This window comes from Lissotriton helveticus, chromosome 11, assembly GCF_964261635.1.
Source record: "Lissotriton helveticus chromosome 11, aLisHel1.1, whole genome shotgun sequence".
In the NCBI taxonomy this organism is placed as follows: domain Eukaryota; kingdom Metazoa; phylum Chordata; class Amphibia; order Caudata; family Salamandridae; genus Lissotriton; species Lissotriton helveticus.
Genome location: NC_136072.1, coordinates 988403399 through 988421038, shown reverse-complemented (window position 1 = coordinate 988421038; position 17640 = coordinate 988403399). Strand labels below are relative to the sequence as shown.

At 42.3% G+C, this 17640-nt stretch overlaps 1 protein-coding gene across 4 annotated transcripts in view; it reads left to right on the top strand.

The window, feature by feature from the left end:
* Positions 1–17640, top strand: part of TCHP (trichoplein keratin filament binding) — a 443788-nt gene that overhangs the window by 353957 nt on the left and 72191 nt on the right. For all 4 annotated transcript variants that reach the window (XM_078667348.1, XM_078667345.1, XM_078667346.1 and 1 more), the window contains exon 11: positions 3688–3873. In XM_078667348.1, coding sequence (XP_078523474.1) covers positions 3688–3873 — 186 coding nt within the window. The remainder of the gene's footprint in view (positions 1–3687; positions 3874–17640) is intronic.

Sequence of the window (17640 nt, the reverse complement as noted above, 5' to 3'; positions counted from 1 at the left end):
CAAAACATAGCATAACATAACATAGCATAACATAACAAAACATAGCAGAACAAAACATAGCAGAACAAAACATAGCAGAACAAAACAAAGCAGAACAAAACAAAGCAGAACAAAACATAGCAGAACAAAACATAGCATCACATAAGAAAGCATTGCATAACAAAACACAATAAAACAGCATAGCATAACAAAACATAGCATAGCATAACAAAACATAGCATAGCAGAACAAAACATAGCAGAACAAAACATAGCAGAACAAAACATAGCATCACATAACATAGCATCACATAACAAAACAAAGCATAGCATAATAAAACATAGCATAGCAAAACAAAACATAACATAAATAACAAAACAGCATAGCAAAACATAGCATAGCATAACAAAACACAACAAAACATAGCATAGCATAACAAAACAAAGCTTAGCATAGCATAACATAACATAGCATAACAAAACAAAGCTTAGCATAGCATAACATACCATAACATAATATAGCATAGCAAAACAAAGCATAGCATAATAAAACACAACAAAACATAGCATAGCATAACAAAACATAGCATAGCATAACAAAGCATAGCATAGCAAAACACAACAAACATAGCATAGCATAACAAAACACAACAAAACATAGCATAGCAAAACGAAGCATAGGATAGCAAAACTAAACATAACATAGCATAACAAAACAAAGCATAGGATAGCAAAACAAAACATAGCATAACATAACAAAACATAGCATAACAAAACACAACACATAGCATAACAAAACATAGCAAAACACAACAAAACATAGCATAGCAAAACAAAACATATAATAGCATAGCATAACAAAACACAACAAAACATAGCATAGCATAACAATACACAATATAGCATAACAAAACAAAGCATAACATAGCATAGCAAATCAAAGCATAGCATAATAAAACACAACAAAACATAGCATAGCGTAACAAAACATAGCATAACAAAGCATAGCATAGCAAAACACAACAAGCATAGCATAACAAAACACAACAAAACATAGCATAGCAAAACAAAGCATAGGATAGCAAAACTAAACATAGCATAGCATAACAAAACAAAGCATAGGATAGCAAAGCATAGCATAGCTTAACAAAACATAGCATAACATAACAAAACATAGCATAACAAAGCACAACACATAGCATAACAAAACATAGCAAAACAAAACATAGCATAGCAAAACGAAACATAGCATAGCATAACAAAACAAAGCATAGCATAGCATAACATAGCATAGCAACACAAAGCATAGCATAATAAAACACAACAAAGCATAGCATAGCATAACAAAGCATAGCATAACAAAGCATAGCATTGCAAAACACAACAAAATATAGCATAGCATAACAAAACACAACATAGCATGGCATAACAAAACAAAGCGTAACATAACATAACATAGCATAGCAAAACAAAGCATAGCATAATAAAACACAACAAAACATAGCATGGCATAACAAAACATAGCATAGCATAACAAAGCATAGCATAGCAAAACACAACAAAACATAGCATAGCCTAACAAAACATAGCATAGCAAAACAAAGCATCGGATAGCAAAACTAAACATAGCATAGCATAACAAAACAAAGCCTAGGATAGCAAAACATAGCATAGCATAACAAAACATAGCATAACATAACAAAACATACCATAACAAAACACAACACATAGCATAACAAAACATAGCAAAACACAACAAAACATAGCATAGCTTAACAAAACACAACAAAACATAGCATAGCAAAACAAAACATATAATAGCATAGCAAAAGATAGCATAGCATACCAAACACAACACAACATAGCATAGCATAACAAAACATAGCATAGCAAAACAAAGCATAGCATAATAAAACACAACAAAACATAGCATAGCATAACAAAGCACAGCATTGCAAAACACAGCATAGCATAACAAAACATAGCATAACAAAACACAGCATAGCATAACAAATCAAAGCATAGGATAGCAAAACATAGCATAGCATAACAAAACAAAACATAGGATAGCAAAACAAAACATAACATAGCATACAGCATCACTCAGCACCACCACAGCATCACTCAGGGGCACCACAACATCACTATGCGCTACCACAGCATCACTGAACGCCACAGCATCACTCGTTTGACATCACTCAGAGCCACCACAGCATCAATCTGTGCAACCATTCAACAACAACTGGTTCAAATATGTTCTCTCAATGTTTCAAGCTTTATTACAAATGTAACAAAAATATTTTCATATTTCACTTCTGTTCTTGGATTTTCGGCACAATAAAATACACTGAACATAATCTTCACAAAACTTATTCACAAAAGTTTGAGCTATTGCCATTATAAATTACAATAACTTTTATTTAAGTATTAATTATTTTAAAAAATTAAGCCATTGTTATTTGTAATATCAATACATGTAAGTCAAATAAATTCAACATATATTGCATTACAAATGCTATAGGTGTCACATTTGCGAAAGTTATAACTATTGGCATTGTAAATGACAAAGCTATTAATTTCGCTATTTTCAAAAACAAAACATAGATAAGAAATGTGTCATTTACAATACCAATAGCTCAAACTTTCCTAATGCGAGACCTAATGCATTGCAAATGCTTGTTTTACATGTTGCACAGCAGTTGATCTGTGCAACATGTAAAAAATGGATTGACCGAGCCAGTAGATTTCACATAGGAAAAACCTATGGGCTTTGCCCATGCTTGTTTTTAATATCAGTGTAACAGCACCTGTAGATAACCGGTCCTCACGGTACACATGAAAGAGTCCAGTGGAAGCTCTGATGGGCCGGGCCGGAGCGCAGAGAATGCCCCCAACTCACACCCCATAAGCATGTAAATCTGAGACAGCCACGCTCTGTCAGGGATCACGCAGGTGGCCGAATGCACTTGGGCGCCCCTGACGGGAAGGGGGACCACACCAGAAAGGTACTGGAGTCCCAAGAGAAACTGCAACATTCCTGTTTACTGGTGCTTCATTCCTAGTCAATACAAGAATCAACACACGGACCAAAACCACACAAATGTAGTGGAAATTGCGCCTGTATTACTTCCACAGTAATATTGCCCAAGGAAAACCACTTACCTGGCTGCAGAGCAGCGAAGAAAGACAAACTGATATTCTTTGGGGATATTTTTATGTGGGGACAGAGCCATCTGGTGGATTTCAGGCTTATGCTTGGAATCATGAGCGTTGCAGTCAATCCTTTGCTTGAATACTTTTTTTATATGCACTGTTCTTTGGCTGTTGCGCTAAAATAGAAGCAAGAAAGCATAATCTGAGCTTCCGGTCCCGCCATAGAATTCAAATACAGCTCAAATAAAAGCAAACCAAACTTAATGAATAGGGAGGAAAAAAGCACAAAAAAATAAAGTTCTTAACATTCACCTTTAAAGTGGCTATTGCTTGATGCAGCATGCTTTAGTCCCCTTTCAGAGAAGCCTCACTGCCTAGACTTTCACATAGCGTCACATTTTAGACATTTCAAATCATTAGGATTGTGGTTTGGCTTTGATTTTCACCTTCAAATAGTTTGACTATCAAATATCCCCGATTCATTTCTGGCATCTGTTTGAAAATACATTTTAGTTCTCTATTAATAAATCAATTATTATATTGGTCCCCTGAATAGGTTTTTGCTGGCAGACAGCTTCAGATTCAGGAAAAGATTGAATTGAACCAACAAGCCCAGAAGGAATCCATAAGATTACGTGAACAACTCATCAGTGACCTTGAAAATGCTAAACAGTTAACTGCTCGAGAAAGGGAGGAACAGGACGAATTGAAATCTGCACGCAAGCATCAACTGGAAGCACAGGTATATCTTATGTGGTACTAAATAATGTGTAAACCTGCGCATTTAAACCAAATTGCATAGTGTTACTTCAATGTTCCTTCTTATAGATTGTGCATGTATCTTGTTCTTCACTTGACCAATATGAATGGAATGAGACCTTTTAGTACAGAATTTTGAAAATGTTTGAACATGCAGCTCCTGACCAATTTCCAGGATTTCACTTTGGGTCATTAATTCCATGTGATAGCTCTCAACACTTATGCCGGTCATTTATTTATGCCCAATTCCGGTACATTATGTTTTTAGGAGGCATTTCCAATATTTTTCTAGCATTAGTTCTTGGTTTCTTGGGCATCTTGTAAGGAACCTGGAACTCCTTATGTAGTCTGTGTCATGAGTGTCTAACTTGTTAGTTTTTCTGTTTGACATAACGGAGGCCTTACACATGATTGACTTGGGTACTTTTTAGATTTTCTTCTTTCTGCAGCTATATTGGGTTTTATATTTCATCTCCTACTACTACAGCCTGTTCATTAAAACTGTAAAGGATTTCCTGGTCTTCTGTACAGCCACTATGAAATCTTGAAAAATCTAAAATTCCACTCCTCTGTATTCTAGTGGTTGTTTCTCGGGGGCTTGTCGAAGAATAGTATTTTTATTTAATTTTACAGGGGATTTCCCTGGCACTAGTCGTGGACCGGAGATCTGCAGACCTTTTTCCTTGTTAATTGCTCCACTGCCCCTGTAGTTGTGTTCTCTGGGACCACCACCACTTGATTATTATACTTCTGAGGCCTCTCTTTAATATCTTCTTTCTTGGCTTGTGTTCTCTCTAACATCTGCAGCAACTTCCCATTAATCTCAGTTTTTTCATCTTCAGTGTCTAAAAAAGAAACTCCACTTCTGTGTCTTAAAAAGAAACTCCACCATATCAGTCCTAGTGGCCTATTTGTCCATATGCTTCTGCATATGATCCTTCTTTACGATGAAGCTGCCAGTTTTAAATCAGTAGCCACTAAAGTAACGCAAGTACCCCCAGAATGTATTTTCCGAATCTTGGGCATCAGTAGCCGAGGATGTAGATTGGTCTTCATCTGCATCCAAGTAGGTAGAAGATGCAGTTGGTGCAGTTGTGTTATCAAAGGATAGATTTGACTGCTTGTTATTGACCTTACATTGGTAACGTTTGGTAGTGGTACAGCTTTTAAAGCATATAGTGGCAAATCAGTAACAGGAGAGGACAGTGCACTGCACCTAGTTGAGGCACAAAACTCACAGGGACATTGAAATGCAGTTGACGCTGCTAATAGTCTAGGGCAACAAGATCCACAGAAACAAAGAAGTCTGTATAAACTAGCCTGACTGGGCTATCCACAGAGATGTTAGGAATTATACACCCCAGTACCTCAAATGAGAGAATTATGGGCAAAGCCAGCTACAGAAAATAAGATAAATGTAGCTGATTCTATCAGGCGATCATTAATGATTCCATACTTGAGCTTGTTCAGTCCACTATTACCAGTTTCAGCTGATACATCTGTACCTCAGGTACTGCTCAGTCTAATAAGGGTCATGCTGCTTTAAGGAATCTACCTCACTCACCTCAAAGAGATATGAACTTCATGAGCATGGATGTCAGATTGATTTGGACCACCGAGGTAGAAGGATTTCACAGTCCGGTACCCTCAACTTTGCAGAGCTGCCAGACCAGTCCTTGCTCAGCACAAGAAACCCACTCGCCAGTAGAGCGCTTCCAGGGAGAAAACAAGAGTGAAGTGAGCCTGGAACTCCTCAGTGAGAGCTCACTCTACACCAAAGGTGAACTCATCCATATTAGTTACATGTATACTGATCAGTATGCACCCACACCTCCATACTCCATGCTTGTTCACTGCCCTAAAGCCCATTCTCAGAAGCAAATTTGTGAGTACTGCATGACCCAGAATCCAGAAACATCCCCTGCACTCAAGGGCCTGGCATCACCTAGCCTAGGCAAAATTGTCACACCCACATGGGATCTCCAATGAGCACTGATCCTTCTGACTCACCAGCAGCCACTGTTGCTGATAGCGGTCGCAGGAAGGAGGCGCCACAGACTATGTTTGTGTGGTTTGGGTGAAGCTATAAGTGTGAAATCACCAACTCATATGTCCTTGGACACTATTGCCGAGCTGGACAGGGTCTGACACAGCAGTCTCTCCAGCAGCCTCTGTTGCTGCAAGACCTCCATGGAGTGAGGCTGCTATAGGTGGAATCCTGGGCAGGAGGAGAGGGTCAAAATCAGGTAAAGGAAAGTATTTTGAATCAGCTTCTGTGTGACATACATTTGGAGAGTTTGATGGTATCTAGCAAGTTCTACGTATGAAAAAATAGGGGTACCCCTGAGACAGGTTCCTAAATCAGGGAAAGTATTTGAGTTGTAAATATCATCATTTAATCAATCAATCAATCAATACATTTATAGAGCGCACTGCTCTCCCGTGAGGGTCTCAAGGTGCTGAAGGGAGGGGGGGGTCGTTTACTGCTCGAATAGCCAGGTCTTGAGGTGCTTCCTGAAGGTGAGATGGTCCTGGGTCAGTCGAAGGTGTGCGGGGAGGGAGTTCCATGTCTTGGCGGCCAGGTAGGAGAACGATCTTCCTCCGGTTGTGGTTTTGCGGATCCGTGGGTCGATGGCAAGGCCGGCGGAGCGGAGCTGGTGGGTGGGAGTGTAGAACGAGAGGCGGTTGTTGACGTATTCGGGGCCCATGTTGTGGAGCGCTTTGTGTGCTTGGGTGAGGAGCCTGAACGTGATCCTCTTGCTGACGGGGAGCCAGTGCAGGTTTCTCAGGTGGGGAGTTATATGGCTGTGGCGAGGGATGTTGAGGATGTGTCGTGCAGAGGCGTCTGTATTCGCTGCAGTCGTTTCTGGAGTTTGGCTGTGGTTCCTGCGTACAGGGCGTTCCCGTAGTCCAGTCGGCTGATGACGAGGGCCTGGTTGACGGTCTTTCTGGTTTCGGTGGGGATCCACCGGAAGATCTTTTGGAGCATGCGCAGGGTGTTGAAACATGAAGAGGAGATGGTGTTGACTTGTTTGGTCATCGTGAGGGAGGAGTCCAGGATGAATCCCAGGTTGCGTGCGTGGTCTGTGGGTGTAGGTGTGGTGCCCAGCGCTGTGGGCCACCAGGAGTTGTCCCAGGCGGATGGGGATTGTCCGAGGATGAGGACTAACGTTTTTTCTGAGTTCAGTTTCAGACAGCTGAGCTTCATCCATTCCGCGACGTCCTTCATTCCTTCCTGGAGGTTGGTTTTGGCGGTGGCTGGGTCTTTGGTGAGGGAGAGTATCAGCTGGGTGTCGTCGGCGTAGGAGATGATGTTGAGGTTGTGTTCGCGTGCGATGGCGGCGAGGGGGCTCATGTAGATATTGAAGAGGGTTGGGCTGAGCTAGGAGCCTTGGAGTACGCCACAGATGATCTTGGTGGCTGTGGAGCGGAAGGGGGGAGGCGGACTCTCTGGGTTCTGTTGGAGAGGAACAAGGTGATCCAGTCCAGGGCTTTTCCATGGATTCCAGTGTTGTGTAGGCGGGTTATTAGGGTGCGGTGGCAGACGATGTCGAAGGCGGCCGAGAGGTCTAGGAGGATGAGAGCGGTTGTTTCCCCGTTGTCCATCCGGGTTCTGATGTCGTCGGTGGCTGCGATGAGGGCGGTCTCGGTGCTGTGGTTGGCTCGAAATCCGGATTGGCATGGGTCGAGTGCGCTGTGGGAGGGCGGAGCAGCTGGGAGGCGGGAGGGGGGTGGCGAATGGGACAGCGGGGGCGGGGCCACAGGGACGCAGCGGCAGGAAAATGGCACGGAGGGAGAGGGGGGAGAAATGGGACACAGAAGGCAAAACGGGAGAAGGGGGGCGCAGAGAGGAAACGGCGGAAATACAAGGGAATGAGACCTGGCAACAAGTGAGGGGGGCACACTCTAAAAACAGGGGAAAGGGGCACAGAAAGCAAAATGAGGGAGGGGGCACAGAGGTTAAAAAGTGTGGCGGAAATACAAAGGGAATGGAGACAGGCAACAAGTGAAGGGGACACACTCCAAAAAATTCTTAAGAATGTGAATAATTGAATGGTTGTATTTTTAACACTTTGATGTAAAGAAATTTCATTGTGACTGTCAATTTTATTGTTTGACACCTATGGATGAATTTAACTGAAAGCAAATTGTTAATTATCTTCTGACTATTCTGTATTTATTGCACCCCATATATTTTTTATAAAAGTCCAAATAAAAAGAGATCAAAACATAATTGGTTGATATAGATGTATTTCATGACATGTATCTAATGTATAGCATCCATGCTTAGGTCCACTCCAAAGATCATTGTTCCTAAATGATGATATTTACAACTCATCTAGCAAGTTCTAGCAATGACTTGCAGTTAAGGATAGTGCAATATATTAGAGATCACCGCATTTAAGCGCCATCTTGCTGCAATGTTCAGAATGACCCTAAAAATTATGTTATTTATTTTGTAATTGAGACCTGTTATGCTTAAAATGCTACCATGTTGGTGCATCAGTTAGTATTATAAGCCTGGTTTGACTCTGAAAGGAAGGCAGAGGAATAATTATATTAATTTTCAGTCCGGTGAAATGAAAATAGTAAATGTAGAGGTTCCTTCCTTAGGTAGCAATTAGGTCAGTACAAGAAAGATTCATATTCCAGCAGTCTTAGAGAGCAGGACTTCCAGTTGGCAGAAAAGATAGATAAAGAAAATTGATTGGTGAAATGCTTGAAGTAATTTCAGCCACTGGTAAACACAGTGGACACCATTCCTGTTCTTAATGTATATAAATCACTTGAGAAAACGAGTAGCCATACACAAATCATCACAGTCGTGCTCCAATAATTAACATTCCAGCCAAAGTTCCAGGCGACATTCCCTCTACATGGGAACACACGCAACACTTGACCTGTTTAAGCCTTATTGGGAATCTTCTGTGAGGTGCAGCTTGAATCATATGGTGCAGTAAGTTATGTGTCCCTTGTGTCGGGCATACCTGTCGTCACACTTAGTGTGTCACACTGATCAAAACTAAGTGATGAGTGCAAAGCTTGAATTAATGTCCGTCACTGATAATTACTAGGAACAGAATTCCAGTCATTATTTGTTGCCCACTGTGCCATCCCTGAGAGGCAATAGGTATATGCAAAATGGCCTTTGTGCTGATTCAAAAGGAACAGTTCGGTCTGACAAATCTGCAACGACAGCCGTCCTCTCTATGTTCGAATCATATAAGTATTTTCATAAAATAGTTTCATATTACTGATTAGAGTTTACTGATAGGTAAAACTATGATATGATGAGGCTCATTTATAAAGCCTTCATGGCCAGCAGTCCCTCCTATCTGGCTGACAAGCTCACCATCTCCGGTGGCTGTCAGCACATCTAGACCCAGGGCACTATCAGACTAGTGATGGAGAAAAGCAACAGTTAGAGAAAAGGCAATATGCCTTCCCCACCTATGTAATTAAAATCTGGAACAACATCCCATTTCAACCAGGGCTGTCCCAACCCTTTTTCTGCTTTACTTTAGGGAAAAGCTATGAATGAAAAATAACACCAAGGGGCTGATTTAGAGCTTGCAAAAAGAACAATTGATGATCAGAATGCAGAACCATGTCATACATTCACCCCCGTACAAAGAACGGGGCCTAACTCCGTCGGTTTTTTGCTCACCATGCCATACGAGTTTGAACCCAGCCATATGCAAATCAGTTTTGCCCCTGTGCCTCATGGTAACAGTCCAGCCAGAACTGCCAGACCAGGTCCTCCCTGGACTAGAAACAAGCATCCTAGGCCCTAAGTGTGCCGGGTATGCCCAGACGTGTGCCCCGGTCTCACTGTGTCACTTGATTCAAGCTATCGGTGCAAAGTGTGGCGCTACCCTCTGTGGTGCCTTCAAGACATGGAGCCCGATGCAGTGTCGGTATCTGCTGCTTTCCTCCTTTGTGGCAACTGAAACCCACAGTTCCAGAGGCGGTATGCAGAGGTAAGTGAAGTCTTTTCTGTGCCTGAGACTTTGTGAACAGGAGGCAAGCTCTATTTGAAGCCCTTGGAGATACTCAGCAAAAAGTGAAGAAAGTTCAGTCCAGTTCTTTCATTGCCCGAGGCGGAAGCAGCAACTGCAGGCCAGCCCAGCAAAGCAACAGCACAGCATAGGGGCAGTTCTTCTCCTGGCAGTTCTTCCAGCTCTTCTTCTAGGCAGGTTCCTTGATCCACGTGAGTTCTGAAGTCTTGGGGTATGGGTCCCAATATTTATACTCAGTTTTTCTTTGTTCTCTTGGGCAGAGGGTGTCTGTGCTCAGTCCAAACCAGTTCGGGCCTCTCTGGCCCAGCTTCCCCAGCAGAAGGTGGAGACAGCATTGTCCAAGGCAGACCAGGTCCAATCAGGTGCAAGGAAATCTCCTCCCCCTACTCTAAATGCACCCACACCTCCATTCTCCATACGATGCATTTCTACATTCTGATTTCAGGCATACTAAATTCCATTTCTCTATCTTCTCCCAATCGGAAGATATACTTGCAAAATGTTACCAAGTATTCTCCATTCCATTCTATCCTATGGGACAGATAGCCTTTCATCAGTGAAAAACGAGGTATACTGTATTTCACTATCAGGACATGTCACACAAGCCAGTACTTGTCCTACCTTCTAAATACACTGCACCCTGCCCACAGGGGTGCCTTGGGCCTTCGTTAGGGGTGACTCACATGTAATAAAAGGGAAGGTTAGGGCTTGAAGAGTGGGTGCACTTGCCAAGGCCAAATGGCAGTAAAAACTATGCACCGGCACTAGAGGGGGGGGTCTGAGAACCCTTTGAGAGGCTGCTTATGTCAGTGACACAATCAGTGCTACAGGCCCACTAGCAGCATTTGATTTACAGGCCCTGTCACAGCCAGTGCACTTTACTAGGGACTTACCAGTTTATCAAATATGTCAATGAGGGAACACCAATCTATAATACAATTTACAATAGGAGCACTTGCACTTTAACACTGAACAGCAGTGAGAAAGTGCGCAGAGACACTAAACCAGCAAAAACAGTCAAAACCGGGAGGTCGGAAAGCAAAAAGACAGAGGAAACACGCGAAAAGATGCCAGGTCTAACATCCATGAAAGACCAGGTTACCTCTAAAGTGGCACTTGTTTTGGCACACTGCGCCTTCTTAGGAAAATCTTTCACTGTCTTCCTTTAAGCTACCAGAAGACACTCACCCAGACAATAATGATCAGCCGTCTGGATTATGGCAATGCCCTAATCCTTGCTTCAAATTATTTCCTTTTATCTAAAATGCAGGTGGCCCAAAGCATCGCTGGATGCATGGTCAACAACTTGCCTCCACAGTTAGCCCCCACACTCCGAGCTCTTCATTGTCTCCCCATATGAAAGAAAGCACTGTTCAGACCTATATATCTTTACCAGGCCCAAGTCCAAAATATATACGGGACAGACTTATTTTTTACCTCCCCAACAGGACATTGCTTCGGCGACTTTCCGATCTTTGGTTGAATCAGCATTCTTACGCCGACAAGGTTGGCTCAGAGCAACATCTTTTTGGCCGGAAGTTCAGGATAAAATATTGGATCTTCCCTCTGACGGAGAGGCCTTTTTTGGGAAGCACATCGATGAGGCTCTCCAGAACATAAAGACGGATACAGAAACAGCAAAGTCGTTGTGGACGCTCCAGTACCGTAAGGTTCCTATTTTGCGGAGTTCGGGGAAGAGGTCTGCCCTCATAGAGCTGGATATCAACAGTACAGGTATCCCTCATACACCTCATGTGCACAGCCTTATCAACCTCAATAAACTCTGTGGCAATGTCCGTCTGCGGCCTATTCTAAATAGTCCCCCAGAGGAAGAGTGGGACGACATAGGAAGGATTCCAAATGTCGACAATAACAACTTTCAGGCTCCGGCTACTATTCCTTCCCACGACCAGGCGCTTGTGGGGGAAGAATTTCTTTCTACATCCAAAACTGGCGAAAGATAACAACGAATCAATGGGTGCTCAACATCATTCAGTTCGGCCTACATTGGGTTTTATTCAACTTCCACCATCCACTCCACCTCGCTTACAGGCCACGAAGTATGTACATCTCCTGCGCCTAGAAGTCCAGCTGATGTTACAAAAAAGAGGCAGTAGAACCAGTTCTGTCATCCCAGAGAGGAAAATGGTTCTACTCCTGATTCTTTTTGGTACAGACGGCTGGCAGAAAGTTGCTGCCAATCCTAGACCTGAGGACACTCAACACATATCTCAAGAAACAGTCCTTCTGCATGGTCTCCTTACAGGACATACTACTCCTTCTAAATTCAGGAGATTTCATGGGCACTCTAAGAAATACAGGACACTTATTTCCAAATATTCCCATTCATCCATCGCACAGGAAGTTTCTTCGCTTCACTGTAGCCAGAAACCACTATCAATTCAAAGTTCTGCCTTTCGGCCTAAGATCGGTGCCAAGGATATTTACAAAGTGTCTGGCCCCAGTAGCGACTTTCCTCAAAAGTAAACATCATCAGGTGTTTTCTTACTGGGACGATTGGCTGATTAAAGCTTCTTCCATGGTAGCAGACCGAGCTTCCACGACAGCCTGCACAGGTATTTTCGAAAGTCTGGGGCTTACACTAAATAAGGACGAATCAAACTTACACCCGTCCAAAAGTACTACTTTACTGAGTGGTATACTGGACACGTAGACAAAGCATTTCCATCTCTAGAAATGCAGACCAAACTAATGTCTGTGGCTTAGTTCTTCCTAAGAAAAAAGCACTTTGTTTTCTGTTACAAGTCCCTCTTTGGGGTCAATGTCATTCTGCAACCCCCTGATTCGAATCTCAACGCAAAAGCGGATACTCTCAGCATGCTCAAGTCTACCTGCTATGAATGGGAACTGCATCAGGAAACTCAGAACAGCATTTTTCGGCTGTGGGGCAAGCCTTCCATAGACCTATTCACAATGCCAGAGTACAGGAATGCCATTACTTCGCAGGTTGGCATCACCTCCCAGGATACTGTGGGAGTGCGTTTTTGATGGAATGGTCAGGCACCTTTGCCTACGCTTTTCCTCCCATTCCTCTCCTGCCAAGACTTCTCATGAAGATGAAGACGGAGCCCTGCAGAATGATCCTTATAGCTCCATCTTGGCCACTCCAGTATTAGTACCCAGAGCTTCTTCTCTCGGAGAGACAGCCGATTCTCTTGGATCCCATTTCATCGCTGCTGACGATGTCCCGGGGTCAAGTGCTGCATCCGGATGCCAACTCGCTTAAATTAGCGGCATGGCTCCTGAACACAGTGTTCGATCACCTGAGTATCTCCACATAGTGCAAGGACATTTTTTTCTCACGCCCGGGCTCAGAGTACTAACCAAAACTATCAAATGAAATGAAAGAGGTTTGTCTCTGTTGCCAGGAATCACACAATTACCCTTCCTCTTCTTCAGCTTGTGAGATTCTTCCTTATATTCTTTCATTGGCCATAGCTGGCCTAGTTCACTCATCTATTAAGGTTCTTTTCCCAGACATTTCATGTTTCAGAAGAACATCTTTAGGCCATTCTTTATGGTGGGTGAGAATAAGCAAACAGTTTATGAAGGGACTTTTTAGAGTTTTCCCTCTGGTCAAATCTCCTTCACCACTCTGGCACCATTATGTGGTCTTGGCTCAACTCATGACACATCACTTTGAACCTATACACAAGGCGGAGTTAAAATTTCTATCATGAAAAGTGATGCTTCTTCAGGCGTTAACCTCTGCTAGAAGGGTTGGTGAAATCCAGGCCCTCACTATCCAGGAGCCGTTTCTTCAGTGAAAAGATGACAGAGTATTGTTACGTACCAACCCCATGTTCATCCCTAAAGTTCCATCAGACTATCATTTGAACGAACCTCTGGTTCTCAAGACTTTATTCCAGCAACCTACAATGCCAGCAGGTAGAGCTCTTCATTCTCTAGACATTCAGCACTGTTTAAAATTCTATCTCCTCAGAACTAAACACTTCTGAAAGTCACCCCAACTCTTTGTGGCATGTAATGCTCCTTGTAAGGGCTATCCCCCCTCTAAACGAGGTATCGCGCGTTGGATTTCTAATGCTGTCCAGTACTGTCACCAGGTGGCTGGAAAGCCCATCCAGGGGAGAGTCCATGCACATTCCACTAGAGCAGTCTCTGCCTTGATGGCCCTTTTTGCTGGGGTACCTATCCAGGAGATCTGCAGGACAACAACTTGGAAAAATATCCACACGTCTACCAGGCACTACTGCTTGGATTCTTTGGTTCGCAGTGATACGGTAGTGGGCCAAGCAGTCCTGAGGAACCTGTTTCAATGACGGTGAGCTTTCTGTCTCATCCCTCCTTCCTTTCCTTTCTAAGAACCTCACACATTCTTTTGTAATATTTTTCTTACTCTCTTCTTTTCTAATATCAACATTAAGTGTATTTGATGATACCTGTCTTTATGGTTATGGATATTCCTATTTATCTGTATTTCACTGCCCATCGTTAAATGCTTTGTTTTAACAGGAATTAAGAGTTTAAACTGGAAAGTTTTCTTTTTTCTTTTACTCTTTATCGTGTTTATTTTATTCAGAGACATTTAGAACTAACATGTGCTCCTAACTGCTAGCTAGTCTGATTCAAGCATGTGAATCTATGTATATTCCAATCCTGGAGTAAGAAAACAAGTTACTTACCTGTAACTTTGTTCTCCAGTATTGGAATCTTTCATAGATTCACATGCGACCCACGTTCACCCTCCCCTGAGAAAGCTCAACCTTTGGGACCTTTATAGTTAAATCTATAGCACTAGTCCTGCGAAAATCTGAAGGTCTGAGGTTCTCTCAGGAGGGTTCTAGAAGGTGGGGTTGTTCTGGCTAGAGTTTCTTTTGATCTCTTTAAACAAAAAGAGAGGGGTATGTCACAAAACTGAAATAGGCCTAGGTCTATTTTTCCAGTTTGTATTAGCTTTGCATTGCTATTTTGATAAACTGGGTACTCCCATCTCGATGATGGGGAAAAGATTCAAGCATATGAAAGATTCCAGTACTGGAGAACTAAAGTTACAGGTAAGTAACTTATTTTGTTTGGTGCTCAATGTCATCCACAACAGTTGGGCATCCCCTAGGTAGATTCAGATATCCTTTATATGAAGCCATTTAGGTTACATCAATGATGCTGTGTCAGAGAGACTGCACACAGAGCCACGGTTTGCGGGAGGTAACAGGCGTACTAGGCAACAAAAAAGCTCAATTTAGAGTTTTGCAGAAATAACATATAATAAAGGTGCTGCACTTTTTTCTACAAGTATTTGAGGTTGGTTTCCGCCATTCTTTTACTAGCACGACCAGATCATAGGATTTCCATGAAGTTATGACTTTGATACCTTATTGTAATTCTGTAATGATGAAAAAATCAGCACTAATGCTGTACATTTTAAATGCTACAGCAGAAGCCTAGGCTGTGCATATTTAATTTGGTTGCAGAGGTATTTTAGAACTTATACGTGTCTGCATTTGTGTGCAAGTTACTAGACTTTTAAGCTACTTGACATTAACCAGATCAATGGCATGGCCTTTGGGGCAGGGCTTCTTTCCAGTCCGTAGAGCGGCACGGAACAAAAGTTGCCCTTCCATCCTCTGCACTTTGAGGTCACCATGTTGCTCTACCTTCCTCAAGATTTCTTTCAGCCCTCCACCATGTTTGGGCAGCTACCATCCTCTGCACTTAACATTGGGCATGCTTGGATTCCTGGGCACTCGCAGACCGCTTCAGGAAAAGCTGCTGTGCCACAGACTTGTTACCTAGAGGTAACAAGCTAGAGATGGAGCTCAGGGGTATCCAACCTTTCCCAGAGAGAGAGCTCCTTCTGATCATTGAAACCTCTCTGATCATTGAAACTCCCTTTACGCTATTACCTATCATAGGAATTCCATACATGTACTAAATAATGCCCGTAGGGTACACAGTCCTGCTATAGAGAGCATACAACATTAATGGCACAGAGGCTGTATTGCAAAAGGGTTACATGTGAGGTCCTTAAGGATCAGTTTTGTCCCTTCGCTATTGAGACAGCGAAAGGGAGAAAGAGAGGCTTAGAACATAAGAGAAAAAAGAAGAAAGAGGAACAGAGAAATCCTGAAATGAAAGGTCAGAATCAGAGCAAAAAATGAGAGAGAGAAAATGGAAAATGAGAAAGAAGCAGAAAAAGGTAGGGAAAGAAAGAACAAAAGAAAGGAAAAAGAATGATACAAAATTAAAAATATACAGTGAAAGGAACAAAAGGAAAGGAGTGGAGAAAGAAGAAAATGAAAAAGGAAGAAACCAGTGGAAATAATGAAAGGAGAGAAAGAAAGGAACATGGCAAAAGAAGTAGAAAAAAGAAGGGCATGACAGAAAGAGAAAAGAATGTAAGCAAGAGAAAGAAGAAGAACGAGAAAGGGATGGAAAGTATGGAAAGGAAAAATTAGAAAGAAAGGGAAAAAATAGAAGATAAAAGAAAATAGGTAAGAAACAAGGAGAAACAGATTAAATGACAGTGGTAAAGGAAGGAAGGAGAACATAAAGGAAAAGGTACAAAATGTAAATACAATAAGAAAAAGAGAAAGATAACAAATGAGGAAAGATGAAGACAGAAGCTACAGGTGATTGAAAGGTAGGAAAGAAGGAAACAGGAAAAAACTGAAAAGTTGAGAAAAGAAGAGACAGGACAAAGGAAAGGAAGTAGAGACGGAGAAAAGCAAGAAAGGGGGAGGGAAGAAAAAGGAAAGAACAAAAACAGCTGTAAATCAAGAACTGCAAATCAGAATCTGGAAAGTACACATGTCAAGGGATTACTCTTAAAGCAGAACAGCAAGCAAGGACACCACAAAGTCAAAAGAGGAACATTGGTTGCAACAACATTAGGGACGGCATTCATAGGTATTATAAAGTAGACCACTAAAGGGAAGAGCACAGATTTTTACTTCAAATTTTTTTACGAGCATCTTTGCATAATATAAAAAACCAAAGATAAAAATCCAGTGTCACTAAGTCCTATTTTTTTGTCTAGCAAATTAAAATATGGTAAAATAGCATCAGAGAGAAAGCTGAGGCCTTCAACCAGTTAGGCTCACATCAAGTACATGCAAACCAACAACATGCACTCCTACCTTTTATTCTCCTTATGAAGGTAGAAATACACATACTGAAGCTTTATCTGGCGGTGGGGGGGTGCAGTCACTTCCCCACACATCACCCCTAGTAAGAAGTCTGAGGTCTTGGGGAAAGGCAAGGCACAAACATTGTAGCATTAATGGTCTACAAAGGCTGCTCCATATGGTTGCTTTCAGTGATAACTGGGAACCAACCTTCCCTTGTCTTGGGGTGTACTTTTCCCTAACTTGGGTTAGGTGAGTTCACCATAATTTACATTTGAGTGTCCCAAGGATTCTTTATTCAGTCAAATATACGGAGAGCCCTGATCTTGGGGGAGTAAAACATAGAACCTCTAGTTGGGTCATATAAGCAATAATGGGTTGCTGCTGGGTCATTCATTTCTTTTCAAATTGGTTAATCGTGTAGGTTAACTGTTCCATGGCCAACATTTGACACATAATATCAAACACAAGGCAGTAGCTGGCAGTTCCTCCTATTTCTACAAGAGGGCAATGAATTGCTTGGCCGCACTTGATATGGCAGCCAAGGCTCCAATAAGTCTGTCATGACCTCCACAGATAGGGGCTGTATTCCTAGTATCAATGTGCTTGGGTTAGCAGTGA